Source organism: Tympanuchus pallidicinctus, unplaced genomic scaffold (genome assembly GCF_026119805.1).
Source record: "Tympanuchus pallidicinctus isolate F22 unplaced genomic scaffold, pur_lepc_1.0 scaffold12, whole genome shotgun sequence".
Lineage (NCBI taxonomy): Eukaryota > Metazoa > Chordata > Aves > Galliformes > Phasianidae > Tympanuchus > Tympanuchus pallidicinctus.
The window spans coordinates 5,709,599-5,723,303 of record NW_026294637.1 but is presented as its reverse complement, the minus strand read 5'-3'; the positions used below and the strand labels follow the sequence as shown (position 1 = coordinate 5,723,303).

At 45.6% G+C, this 13,705-nt stretch overlaps 1 protein-coding gene across 7 annotated transcripts in view; it reads left to right on the top strand.

The window, feature by feature from the left end:
* The window catches only part of CHD2 (chromodomain helicase DNA binding protein 2), a 68,902-nt gene that overhangs the window by 40,181 nt on the left and 15,016 nt on the right, over positions 1 to 13,705 (top strand). For all 7 annotated transcript variants that reach the window (XM_052672325.1, XM_052672323.1, XM_052672321.1 and 4 more), the window contains 18 exons: positions 508 to 733; positions 1,570 to 1,670; positions 2,165 to 2,209; positions 2,357 to 2,532; positions 3,214 to 3,338; positions 3,506 to 3,722; positions 4,141 to 4,230; positions 4,354 to 4,544; positions 5,568 to 5,756; positions 6,183 to 6,345; positions 6,712 to 6,864; positions 8,005 to 8,076; positions 9,080 to 9,229; positions 9,845 to 9,993; positions 10,487 to 10,583; positions 11,310 to 11,402; positions 11,868 to 12,041; positions 12,931 to 13,106. In XM_052672325.1, the coding sequence (XP_052528285.1) occupies positions 508 to 733; positions 1,570 to 1,670; positions 2,165 to 2,209; positions 2,357 to 2,532; positions 3,214 to 3,338; positions 3,506 to 3,722; positions 4,141 to 4,230; positions 4,354 to 4,544; positions 5,568 to 5,756; positions 6,183 to 6,345; positions 6,712 to 6,864; positions 8,005 to 8,076; positions 9,080 to 9,229; positions 9,845 to 9,993; positions 10,487 to 10,583; positions 11,310 to 11,402; positions 11,868 to 12,041; positions 12,931 to 13,106 (2,587 nt within the window). The remainder of the gene's footprint in view (positions 1 to 507; positions 734 to 1,569; positions 1,671 to 2,164; positions 2,210 to 2,356; positions 2,533 to 3,213; positions 3,339 to 3,505; positions 3,723 to 4,140; positions 4,231 to 4,353; positions 4,545 to 5,567; positions 5,757 to 6,182; positions 6,346 to 6,711; positions 6,865 to 8,004; positions 8,077 to 9,079; positions 9,230 to 9,844; positions 9,994 to 10,486; positions 10,584 to 11,309; positions 11,403 to 11,867; positions 12,042 to 12,930; positions 13,107 to 13,705) is intronic.

Below are 13,705 nucleotides of genomic sequence, written 5' to 3'. Positions count from 1 at the left end.
TTTGTTTTTGTTTTTAAACGATCTATTATTGAAAAACCTAAAATGTCAAGTTTATCTGCTTGGCAGCTGTCTTTTAGTGTATACACTATTTTAAAGATGCAGTCATTGCTCTGCAATTCTTGTTTTTCTCCCCTTTAAAAGATAAAATAGCTCTTCCAGTAGCAACAGTTTTTGTAGCTCCATTGACAAAGCCATAATGGGAAATAAAGCTGATGCTTTGTTCTCACAGCCATACAAAAGTGTTTTTGTAAAACTGAATGGTCTTGAATATTTTCAAGAGACCTTTGAATTATATTAAAGAAAAAAAAGGCATTTATGATAGAGATTTAAAAAGATCCTGTTGTGTGGAGAACTTTTGTGTGCCTGTCTCATTGGGTTCAAGAATCTGTAGGACATTCTTTGTGCTGTCACAAAGGATGTGTTAGAAAAACGACTTCCTGCTTCAATGCAGTTCGTGGCCAGTGGTTTTTAACAAAGGTACCAACTGCAGCCTGATTTCTTTTGCAGCCACTGGTGCTTCCACCACAGTGTATGCAACTGAAGCTAATGGCAACCCTAGTGCTGACTTTGACCCTGAAAAGGATGAGGGAGAGGTTCATTACCTGATCAAATGGAAAGGCTGGTCGTACATCCACAGCACATGGGAGAGCGAGGAGTCCCTGCAACAGCAGAAAGTGAAGGGCCTGAAAAAACTAGAGAACTTCAAGAAAAAGGAGGAGGAGATCAAGCAATGGTATGCTCTATTTCAACCAGTGATATCTGGCTTTGGGTGAATCTTCTTTAGCCATAGGTACGCACAGTCAGGACTGAACACATTCATTTTTTTTCTTGCTAAGCATATTCCAACCAAAGCAAACGTTTTCAGTTCACAACACTTTTCTCTCTCTCTGCCTGCTGTAGAACCATCCCCCTTTATAGAAATGATATCTGTGGTATTGAAAGGGAGAAGAGGCAGAGCTTCACAATGCTGCCAGTTCTCAGGCTCAGGAGTTGGGTAGCTGAGAACAACTAAATGGTGCACGAGTGAATCTGGCCCTGGAGGTGATACAGGGGCTCCTAGTTAGCAGTGAAACCTGGCATGCTAAACTAAGCAGCTGTGCTGGGAAATAGGGCTCGTCTCAGGACACGCTGCTGAATTTTGCTTTGCAGGCTTTGTCAAGGCAGCCTTGTCAACCCTTGTTAATGATGAGCCTGTCTGTACGTGAGTTTTTGTCTGACCTCCTCAAGGACTATAAAGAGAGCTTCTGTGTGTTTCCAAAGTGATAAAGCTGGAGCAGCAGCTTCCATCCCCTGACTGATTTTCATTTTTGTGACTAATTCTTGCAGCAGAATAAGGAGTCATTTAGCAGGGAAACAATGAGTATCTATAACATTTGCTTCCCAGTAAAGCTTTATCATAGGAGATGCTTTAGGAAGCATTAAGAAATGTGTCATATAAGCAGTGGTTTGCTTCAGTGACTTAGTTTCACAATCATAAAATAAAGTAGATTTTCTATACATGGTCTCAGTAAGCACATCAACACTACAGAAGCATTATAATGCCTAATTTGTTTTTCTTTTGGTATCTAGGCTGGCCAAGGTATCGCCTGAAGATGTGGAATATTTCAACTGCCAACAGGAGCTGGCTTCAGAGCTGAACAAACAGTATCAAATCGTGGAGAGAGTAATTGGTAAGTGAATCCAACACTTTTGTAAAGGGATGAAGTAAGACAGAATGAACTTCCTCTTTCTCTTTGCCCTCCAGTATCCCTGTAGAATGGCATTGAATGTATTTCACTCTCCAGGTGGTTGTTGAAGTTGCTGCTGCTGGTGTAGTTCTTTGACCTCAGTTCTTTGCAGGCAAGGTGTTTGCAGAAGCACAGGCCTGGCTGCTTCCAGGTCTGCTTTCTGTGACGCTGTGGTTAAGGATGTGGTTAGGCTGCAAGGTGGCTCAGGGTTTAGACTTTCATGATTTGTTAAAAATAAAAAATGGGACTTTGCACTAATATTTTAGCAACGTCAGTCAGAGATGCTGGCATCCAGTTGCTTTGGGAATTGGCCTAGAGAGCTGTACAACCTATTTCCATACGATTCTTATCAAAGCACATGATGCTCTGTTTGTGCTGCTCCCCCTGCTGGCTCTCAGCACAGCAAACCCTTGTTTCCTTTGTGTCTCCTACCACAGCTGTGAAGACCAGCAAGTCTGCGACAGGGCATGCTGACTTTCCAGGTAAAGGACCATTTTCAGCCTCTCTAAACATTTCCTACTAGCCAAGACTTGTGCTGTGTTTGTAGGGATGAATTAGACTGCCCTTGTGAACCATACTTGCGGTTCAGCCACAGAACTGAGGTTTGGACTTTTTTGCATATTTTGCAGCAAACAGTCGCAAAACATCCTCGAATGACCCCGAATACCTGTGCAAGTGGATGGGACTGCCCTATGCAGAGTGCAGCTGGGAAGATGAAGCTCTGATAAGCAAGAAATTTCAGCACTGCATTGACAGCTTCAACAACCGTAACAACTCCAAAACAATTCCTACCCGGGACTGCAAGGTTTGCTTGCTTCTCCTCTCTCTTCTTGCTTTGTTTCTCCAGGCTGGGTAATGAAGCAAACTGTGTGAATATGAAGTTTTGTTAGAATAAACGTCAGAGAGTGTTTTCCAATCTTTCCTCCAGCATTTGAATGGTTGTTTGCTGTTCTTGTACTTTAGGCAGAGATGTGAACCCCTTTTGGTTTCATTTACTCGAGGCATGGTGAGCATGGGGGATTGGGAACTTTAATTAATCCTTGCAAAGTGCTTCTTCCTGAAGAGATGCTGCTCTTGCAATGCAGATTTTTAATATCACTTGAACGGAAAAACAGCACACCAGGGAGAAGAGGAGGTCTGCAAGATGCTGATACAGTGTGGGAGAGAGATGGAGTACATGGAAGAAAAACCAGAAGGGGCCAAAACAGAAAATGGAGTTTGCTCCATCTAATAGGCATTATATACAACTTATTGCACTCTTGTGGGGACTCAGCCCTGATCATCAGGACTGGAGGTCAGCAGGCAAAACATAACGGTGCTGAGGGGCATCAGAACTGTAGATACCAGAAGCAGATAAGAAAATGTGGCTGGACAATAACTGACAAACCAATCTACACTCATTGCTGATTCTGCAGATTTAACTGCTGAATTTTCAACCTTACCTAGTCTTTTCTTCAGGGGGCTTACGGTGCATTGTTTTCCTCAGGTACTGAAGCAGAGACCAAGATTTGTTGCCTTGAAGAAGCAGCCTTCTTATATTGGCAGTGAGAACCTGGAGCTGCGAGATTATCAGCTGGAGGGCCTCAACTGGCTTGCTCACTCGTGGTGCAAGTAAGTACATACACCGAATGGTGCAAATGAGCTGTGTTCATTGTGGGTCTCCTAAGCTTTGTCCCAGTGGGATCTGACTCTCTTGTTCTCAAGTGAGGTTTTTGACCGGCCTTGAAATGATGCAGACGCATTAAATCAGGACTTAGGTTTGTTCTCTTCCTTCTCAGGAACAACAGTGTGATCCTGGCTGATGAAATGGGCCTGGGGAAGACGATTCAGACAATCTCATTCCTGTCGTACCTCTTCCACCAGCACCAGCTGTACGGTCCTTTCCTGGTGGTGGTTCCTCTGTCGACCCTCACCTCGTGGCAGAGAGAGTTTGAAGTGTGGGCACCTGAGATCAACGTGGTGGTTTACATCGGTGACCTCATGAGCAGGAACATGGTGTGTAATCTGACAGCAAAGCCTGTGGGGTTGGATGGGAGCACTGGGCGCTATCCTGTGCAGCGTGTAATGTGTGTGACGTGCTCTCTGCTGGAGCAGCTGATGGGGGCTGCTGAGTGTCCTCTGAAATATTCAGACAGGGCAACCGAAACGTGTTGTGAGCCTGGTGGCGTCAGTGAGATGATGGGGTAATGTCACAACAGCAAGTTGCTTGACTTAATTTTGTTGCTTGTCTAAACTTGTGTAAAAACCATGTGTGCCCTAAAACAAGCTGCTCCTTGGACGCCCTTTGCTCATCGAATGATACACTGAACAATAGAGCTTGGACTTGATTGGAGATCCTAGCTGTAGCTACAGTAAAATGATTGTTAACTCTTTGATAATATTCCTTGATGGTAACATCTGTCGTTTCTCGCAGATACGTGAATATGAGTGGATCCACTCTCAGTCTAAAAGGTTGAAATTCAATGCACTTATCACCACATATGAGATTCTCCTCAAAGACAAGGTGGGTAAAGCTCCAGGGGTGTTCTATTTAGATCCTCTCTTGCAAATGGGGAAGCCAGCCACTGACTAGTGGGTTTCACCTCTTTTTCTTCTGTGGTGATGGAGAACACTTCTTTTCCTCCAGGCTGTTTTGGGAAGTATTAGCTGGGCCTTTCTAGGCGTGGATGAAGCCCATCGTTTGAAAAATGATGACTCTTTGCTGTACAAAACATTGATTGACTTCAAGTCCAACCACAGGCTGCTGATCACTGGCACTCCGCTTCAAAATTCGCTCAAAGAGCTCTGGTCCCTGCTGCATTTCATCATGCCTGAGAAGTAAGTCTCCTGTTGGTGCTTCATAAAATACCTCTGTATGTTTGTCTTGGCCACTGAATAAACTTGAAGGAGAGCAGAATGGCAGAAATCCCTGAATTAAGCTCAGTGGAGTTAGACCAGCTTAAGGGGAGCAAACACTGGTGAGGAAAAGCAGAGTTTAAATGACTAACACAAGGAGGATTTCTGGCAGCAAGTTCAGTGAAGAAACTTAAAACACGTCTTTCAAATCTGTCTGCTGTTTTCAGTGCCATCTCTAAAAAGCTGAACTTGTTTTAAGCAATCATCTCAGCCATTTCTGAATTTCCCAGCACATGGTGTTTCAGCTGTTCTCACTAAATGTTTTATGGCAGTCCCTGGGAGTATTTCTCAAAGACAGCACTGCCTAGCTGATTGTTAGCTTGTCCACATTATAACAGATGTTTTCTTACAAACAAAACAGGTAATGTGCATTGCCAAGACAGGCATGTCCCCAAACTCATCCAGATGATGTTTGACTACAGAAGGAGCTGTTCCCCATATTCTTTGTTGGATCACAGAAGAAGCGAAGGAAAGATCTGAGGTCTCCCAGGTGGAGAAGGACAGATGTCCACATTTCAGAGGAGTTAGAGAAATCAGCAGTCCAAAAAAGTAATCTGAGCAGTGTAAAACAAAATCCAGTTGACAGAACCCTGCCTAAGGATGGGCTCTGTGGAAAGTTCAGAAACTGCTGCTAGGTAAATCCTAGCAGGTGACATCAGAGTAAATATTGGGGAAACCTGGGATTTTGGGTCCTGGAAGGTTGATGTGGAACTGTGAAGCTCAAAAATAAAATACTTGGAGGTACTTACACCCGGAGAGCTGCTAGCTTTGCCACCAATCTGCTCAATTAGCCAGAGAAAAGCGAACTTTCTATCCTTCACTGTACGTACATCAACTCGATGGTCTCCCATCTCATTGTGTAGTGTTAGCATATTTGATACATGCTGCTTGGTACCACAAGACAAGATATTCTAACTCCTTTCTATTACTCATCTCTGTCACTAGGTTTGAGTTCTGGGAGGATTTTGAAGAAGATCATGGAAAAGGTAGAGAGAATGGCTACCAGAGCCTTCACAAAGTCCTGGAGCCGTTTCTCTTACGCAGAGTGAAGAAGGATGTGGAGAAATCTTTGCCAGCCAAAGTGGAGCAGATCCTCCGTGTGGAAATGTCTGCTTTGCAGAAGCAGTATTACAAGTGAGTCATTTATTAAGTTACTGGGAGTACCAGCAGAAGTGGGCGCATCTTTCTTTGTGACTTGGGAATATGCACAGTATATATAGGACACAGCATGCTGTGTCCTTCAGAAGGCACCAGTGTGGCAGCCAACACCTGTGGCAGGAAGGTCTTTCCAGTAGGAGTGCAAGGTAGGGTTGGGTGGTGTCTCCCCCTCCAGCTCTGGACTACTGGATGTGCTTTTCTAGCATCATAGTAATTCAGCTGGCCAGCTTTGTAGGGCAGGGACTGTATCTTGGCAGAGTAAAGCTCAGCACGGAATTGTGCTGGGGAAGAGTGTAGACAGATGCTTGAATTAAAGTGTCCCTGAAGGTTTTGTATCTCGGGCTCCAGCAGGCCTGCTTTGCGCTGTGAAATGATCTGATCTGTTTATTTTCCTGTCTGCAGGTGGATTTTGACAAGAAACTACAAGGCTCTTTCAAAGGGAACAAGAGGAAGCACATCTGGTTTCCTAAACATCGTGATGGAGTTGAAGAAGTGCTGCAACCACTGCTACCTTATCAAGCCTCCTGAGGAAAATGAGAGAGAGAATGGCATTGAGACCCTGCAGGTGGGCAGAGACATTGCTTAGCTTCATTTTTCCTTTGTTTTCTACTTCCTGCCATTCTCCCTCCAACATAAGATCTGGTGAAGCTTTTGCTTCTGACCATGGGAATCTGTCATCACAACTGAGTCACTGAATTTCCCGCCCTTTTCATACACTGACAGCAGAACATTTTGGCCATTTTGAGCAGCAGGTGAATGCAGTGTGAGAACTATCTTGGGTGATTTATCGTGTCTGCGCCTTCTGCTGTCTAAGCACAGATGATTTGATTAGAGAGGTACAAGAGAAGTATGGCCCCCAAAAAACCAGTTCTCTAGTGTACGTAGGAGTATGGTTGGAAAGCACCAGCTGGAATGACGGTTACTTTTTCAGTCTCTGATCAGGAGCAGTGGAAAGCTAATTCTCTTGGACAAGCTGCTGACCAGGCTGCGGGACAGAGGCAACAGAGTCCTGATCTTCTCCCAGATGGTGAGGATGCTGGACATCTTGGCAGAGTACCTGACTATCAAACACTATCCTTTCCAGGTGAGGAATAGCATGTGGGCTTCACCTGAAAATTCAAGAAAACAGGGAGGGAGCTTGAGCAGTGAGAGACACTTGGCTTCTAAGGCTGTCCCTTGCGTCCCTAAGGGTGGATGGATTACAGATTGCTCTTACTGAAATGCACTGAATGGAACTGGAAAGTCCTTTCGTTTCAGTGTGGCACTCAAGGAAGGGAACGTATGGAGAGGCAGAAGCCAGCTGAGAGCGTGGGATGCCTCACTGTGTCTGATGCTTCTTGGGCACGGCACATCTCTCTTTGTAGATGTTTTGCTGTCTGTAATGAGGATAATGGTACGTCCTTTGAGAGCTGCAGATGGAGGCTGCTCTTACAACAGTCTCTGTAGTGATGTACAAAGTGAGAATCAAAAAGATTGGCATAAACCTGCACAATGGATTCAAACATTTATTGGTGGGTGTTAATCACTGAACAACCATCTTGTGGTTCGGACCTTGCCTGACAGAAACACTCGTGTCCATGATCTATCTCTGTAGCTGAGGTCAACTGATGTGCTTATGTCAAAAGCCCTCGGATGCAGATCTCCCTGCATGTACCAGCACACTGTTTTGTACAGACAGCTCAACACTGAAGCTTGCTTCCCTTGCTGGCTCTCTGAAGCTATTTAGAGATGCTGTTATCTGCATTTCTTTTATCTGAGGTGGCTATTGCATCCTGTGCAGCTTGTTTCCATCCAATTGATGCTGACTCACAGTGACATGCCATCTTTCTTGCTGTTTCTCTGGACTTCTGTCACTGCTTGAAGGTTGCTGCGTGGGGCATGTTTCCAGCATACAATCTCAGTAAATAAAGCCCCATCCTCTGCTGGGCTCCTTCTCTGGCCTTCATCCTGTAATAAGCCCTGAGGAGAGGATAGAGAATGCAGAGATCCTGGCTGGGGGCCTGTAACAGGAGCTGGAGCGTCACTGCTGTGTGACTGCTGCCTGAGCATACCACCTCCTGCCCTCGCAACACAGTGTAGCTATTTTTAATTGGTGGCTATTTTTAATGATTAAACACTACAGGCTGGGGCTATCAGGCTCCCAGAACTTGATTGCAGCAGCTCTACGGGGCTCTTTTCCTTCTTTATTTTTAATTATTATTGCTGGTTTGTTTTTTTCTTCCAGCGCTTAGACGGCTCAATCAAAGGGGAGATCCGAAAGCAGGCGCTGGACCACTTCAACGCCGACGGCTCTGAGGTATGGCAGATGGGTCCTCCCTGCCTCCAGAGGGGTCTGGTGGGTGGCAGGAGGGAATTAGCTCAGTTCATTCCTTCTTACAGAACACCTGGCCCTTTTCAATGCAGACACAACACATTTTGCAGTCATCCATATCGCTTGTTTCAAATCTCCCACATCCAAAGAAAGGGGCTGCAAGGCAGATTTCCAGATAGTGCCAAAGAGGCTGGGAAGAGCCAGAATCTAGCAATTCTCTCTTTATGGTCTGAAGTATGAGCCACTTGCTAAATAAATCCTCCAGTCTGCAGTTGTTTGTGGATATGAAATGGCAGAGGCAGAAGGGAGATTTTAAGACTAGGTAGGCAGTGAAGTCTGGCATTGGAGGTGAAAGTCTCTGCTGCAATAGGAGAGGGCGTGCTGAGCCTCTTGTCTAGGCTTGCTGACTCACAGTGACTGGTGCAAGGCACTCGTATGCCATCCCCCTGCCATGGGAAATGTCTGTCCTCACTCCAGGAGCCTGCGCTCTTGTTTGGCACAGGAGATGAAGAGGGTGCTGTGTGACGGTGGGGAATTAATAAATAAAAGTGAGAAGACAGAAGTGCGGGTGGGAGAGAAGGGAGGAGGACTGTCCATGGAAGCTGCTCTTTCTCCTCTCCTGGGGGTTCTCAGATAATCCTGATTCTGTCTTGGCACCCTGTACCTTTGGGCAGCGACTCAAACATCCCGTGTTTGGAACTGATCTCACCCCCAACAGACTGCAGACAACAAAAGCACGTGTCTGTCTGCTGCCTTCGTGGGGATCTGATGTGCAGTGTGATCTGACCTTCAGAAGTGACTCCAAGGTGCCCTCACCTGACCTTCCTCACTTTGTGCCTTGGCTTTCAGCCTTTTCCTTCTCTTTGAATGAAGTACGGACGCACCAGAGCCTCCCTCGATGTCCTTGTGTGACTTCATAGTCACCATTTCTACCTTATATCCATGGTGATAGGCTGGCTAACTTAGTTGTTGCTGCTTTTTCCCCCAGGATTTCTGTTTCTTACTGTCAACACGAGCTGGAGGGCTGGGAATTAATTTGGCCTCTGCTGATACTGTTGTTATCTTTGATTCGGACTGGAACCCCCAGAATGACCTTCAGGCTCAGGCTCGGGCTCACCGCATCGGACAAAAGAAGCAGGTCAGAAGAGTTGCCTCGAGTCATTTTCTCTGTGGCTTCAGTGTGTGCATTTAAGAGAGCATCTACATCACTAGAACTTGTGAAAGCATGGTCTTTTTGCCCCAGGTCCTGGTTGTAGAGCAACGTTATCCCAAGGGAAACTCACTTAAAGGTCAGGAAACGAAAAGTCAGCCCAACACCGCTAGATGTTTCTGTTGATGTTTAGTCCTGGCATGGTTCTGAATGAAGAACCCCATCAGTGGCACCACGTTTCTTAGCCTCACATAGTCCTGCTTTTTCTTGCCCTATAAAAATTGCTAGATAGAATATCCATTTTTTCCTAGAGTTTTATTTCAGATGTGGAAAGTTTGATGCTCATTAGGATTTAGTGCGATTTTTTTCAGTAGATTTGTACTTTGCCTTTTGTACACTACAAGATATGTGTTAAGCATCCTGATTTAAAGTGGTCCCCCTGAGACAAAAGAATGTGCTTGTCTTTATTCTAAAGAGGCAAATCTGTGCATGAAAGTAGTGTGTCAGCAGACGAGTCTCCTCTGAAACTCAGGGATGCATCACTGTGTCAGCACAGTGTGTTCAGGTCCTGGAAAATAGCTCTGTTCTTCTCTTGCCCTTCAGGTGAATATTTACCGCCTGGTCACAAAGGGTACAGTTGAGGAGGAGATCATTGAAAGGGCCAAGAAGAAAATGGTGCTGGATCATTTGGTGATCCAGCGTATGGACACCACTGGACGGACTGTTCTGGACAACAACTCTGGGCGATCCAAGTAGGTGGTTGTGTCAGGAGGCAGACACATCTGATAGAGCACGTGGCATAACCAGCTTCACCTTCTGATATCTGCTGATTTGATTGGGTATGGGGCAGAAGAGAGCTTTCACTAATAAGTAGTGGGAGTTTCCACTGTTTTGCCTCACACAATCATTAATTTGGACATCGAAGATAAAGATGATCAGAAATTGAAATGCATTGCTTGTTTTTCTTTACCTCTTCCCACCAGAGACCATCCTGGTCTGAGAGAAGCTCGTGGTGGCAGCATGGAACAGAGTTTTGTCAATGACCTCAGACTCTCCCCATTTCCTCTCCATAGATGGGGCTTGTATCCCTTACAGTAGCTCTCCAAGCCAGAGCAGGAAAGAGATGAGCGCTGAGGAGAAATCTTGCTCCTCATTTTAAATGGGAAAAACTTTAGAATGGCTTTGTGCTGTGACACAGCTGACTTAACAGCTCTAAACCCTTCTTCATTCTCTTTCTGTTTGCAGTTCAAATCCTTTCAACAAAGAAGAGCTGACAGCTATTCTGAAGTTTGGAGCTGAAGATCTCTTCAAGGAGCTTGAAGGAGAAGAGTCAGAGCCTCAGGTAGTTTGAAATAGAAATAACATCGCTGTCGGTAGTCCTCTGCAGGTCTGCACTGGGGATGTATTTATGTCTGCTCACTCTTTGTATTTTCTCTATGCACAAGAGCAAGTTGGTGAATAGCGTGCATGGGAGTCCTAGGAAGCTGAAGGAAGAGAGCTCTGGTGCTGGGATCAGGGGCTGTTGTTGGGGGTTAAATAACAGTGGTCACCAGGAGAGTCCCAGGGCTCCCTAGGATTCCTGAGTTAGTTATAGCACAGCTTGAGGAAAGCTTCACTCCGTGTCTCCTCTGAGCACCTCCAGCTTCTTTCTTTTTGGATTGTTCTCATGGAGACTCTAGAGCCAGCACAATGAAGTCAAATAGGTCACTCCCTCCTTTCTCATCACAGCAGTGCTAGGGAGTTTATTATTCAGTGCTTTGACCAATTCTCTTCATGTCTCAAGTAGCAGAGCTACCCCTGAGGGAAAGAGTTTATACATCTCACTGCTGGAAAATTTTCCCTGCTGCTCAGCCTTGATGTTCTTTTTCTTCTATCACTGTTTTTATATGCTTTTGTACCACTTGAGATAGTTCATTCCTGCCCCTCACTGATGACACCCTGCAGGTGTTAGAGCTTCATTTAGGACATATCAGCACAATCAGTATTTAGCTATTGCACCCTGTAAGTCTATTCTCAAAGCCTTCTGTTCCTCTGTTCTCTTTGACACGCTTTCCTTTCTGACTGCTAGGAGATGGACATTGATGAAATTCTGCGCTTGGCTGAAACACGAGAGAATGAAGTGTCCACCAGTGCCACTGATGAGCTGCTGTCACAGTTCAAGGTAGACACCATTGTAGTGGGGTGCAGGAGCGTGGCTCCCCATGTCTTCCCATAACGGTGGGATCAGGAACAAACAGAACAAATCAGGCCCAGTGAGGGGTGCTCTGTACAAAGCAGCTTTCTGAGGGGCTGCCTGGACTTAGTAGCTGGGCAGATGTGTAGGTATTCATTTCCTTTTATGTGGTCTTGAAGGCTGTGAATAAAATGCTGAATTTACCAAATTTGGAAACAAAAACGATAACTTAGGCTCAGCAGTACTTTTTAAACTGCACGTACTTTCTCGAGAGTTGTTAGCCCAAAGACGTGGCAAAGAACCAGGAATGTAGTGACATAAGGATCAGTTATATAGTAATTATGGAAACGTTGGCAAAACTCCTCTGGAGAAGAAGTTGAAGCTTAGCAGACAGCTCTGGGGTATTCCTGCCAGGGGAGGGAATTTCTGAAAGCGTTTCTTTGCTTATAAAAGGTGGCTAACTTTGCAACCATGGAGGAGGAAGAGACAGAGCTGGATGAGAGGCCCCAGAAGGACTGGGACGATATCATTCCCGAGGAGCAGAGGAAAAAAGTGGAGGAGGAAGAAAGGCAGAAAGAACTGGAGGAAATCTACATGCTGCCTCGCATCCGGAGCTCAACGAAAAAGGTACAGCATATCTCCAAGAGCTGAGGGGCTGGAGGCCAAAGCTGGCAAAGGCAGTGCTTATGGGGAAGCTTTCCTGTGCTTCTGCCCCTTCTCCAAAGCTGGTTAGGGGTGACCCGCAGAGTCACATTGGCCTCTTGTTGGCATCAAGCATTAGACCCGTGGTTCGTCATGCAGTGTAGGAGCTCACACTGGATTTGGTACAACTCATGCTGGGCTAGACACAGAAAACCTGTAGTGAGCACAGGGCAAAATAACTACACTCAATCACTGCAGACCCTACTGAAGTTTGTGGTTTTCAGTACGTTTCTTTCTCTCAGGTTCTGTAGCTGTTCTTACCTAAATGTTTCTCTTGAGAGCAAAGAGATACCATCTTCCTAAGTTTGTTTTTAGGTGATGTGATCTCCCCGAATCCAATAGGAAGCAGTCTGTGAAACTGCTGAGATACAGGACTTGGAGAGGTTGTGAGCTCTTCTTGGGGATAAGATGAGGAAAAGGTTTAAAGTGGAAGCTAAAGAAGGATACTTTGTATTTGTGTGATTGCAGTAAGGGAATTGCACCTCACTTTACGGGTGTCTTGGTTTTCAAAATACTCCAGATACCAAGGAGCCTAGGGTACTATAGCACAGAACTATGGAAAATTAAGGTCTTATACCTTAGTAAATCAAAATGCAGTTGAGAAACTAGGCTGTAAAGGAAGGATGACCATGGGAGTCTTAGCTAGCCAGAAATGGCAAGCATGCACAAACTTACTGGTGTGATTACGTGGTCTGCATCTTCAGGGATTGGTGCTGAGTTGATTCAACATAAAATAGTGCCAGTGCACGGCAGGTATGGAAAAGATTGGCAGATTAGCAGTTAAACAGCCCTGCTATCCTTCTGCTGCATACAGGCTCAAACAAATGATAGTGAATCAGATGCAGAGACTAAGAGAAGGCTTCAGAGATCATCGGGGTCAGAAAGTGAGACTGATGATACCGATGATGAGAAGAGACCAAAGCGCCGTGGACGTCCTCGGAGCGTTCGAAAGGATACTGTGGAAGGATTTACTGATGCTGAAATCCGGAGGTCAGTGCTGAGCAACAGGGATGGTTCAGTAAACAAGTATAGAAACCCCACACAGGTGTTGAAACTGCCCAGGTAATCTAAGAGAAGTTCAGATGTAAGCATATCAGTAATGTATATGAAGCTAGTTCTTTGGAACAGCTTCCGCGCTGTTGTCCAGTTCTGTTTGCTGCTGGCTGATGACTTTAATATTCACATCTGAGCAAAATGGGCTGGAACGTCTTCGTTTAGGCTGCAGTCAAGCTGGTACCTTCCTAGAATCCATCCCTGAGGCAGCTGTCCAACCCGATCTGTGTGGATTCTGGGTTACATATGAGTCTTAAGTGCCATGAGATAGCGCTGGAGAAGCCAAGGACTCTGGCCGTACTGACGTTGTTCTGGCAGTAGTCCTGATGAGTTAAGCCTGAGTGAAAGGCAGGCTCTGCCTGGCAGAATGAACCCCATGAGAAGCAGTGGTCCAGTCAATCAGAGCAACAGTGTATCCTCTGCTGCACCGCGTCCCAGGAGTCAGCTGGGGGCTGAATTCCAAAGTATTATTTTCTTCTCATATTTTCCTCTCCTTCTCAAGCCTTTCCCTCGGGCCCTTTGTCTTATGGCTGTGC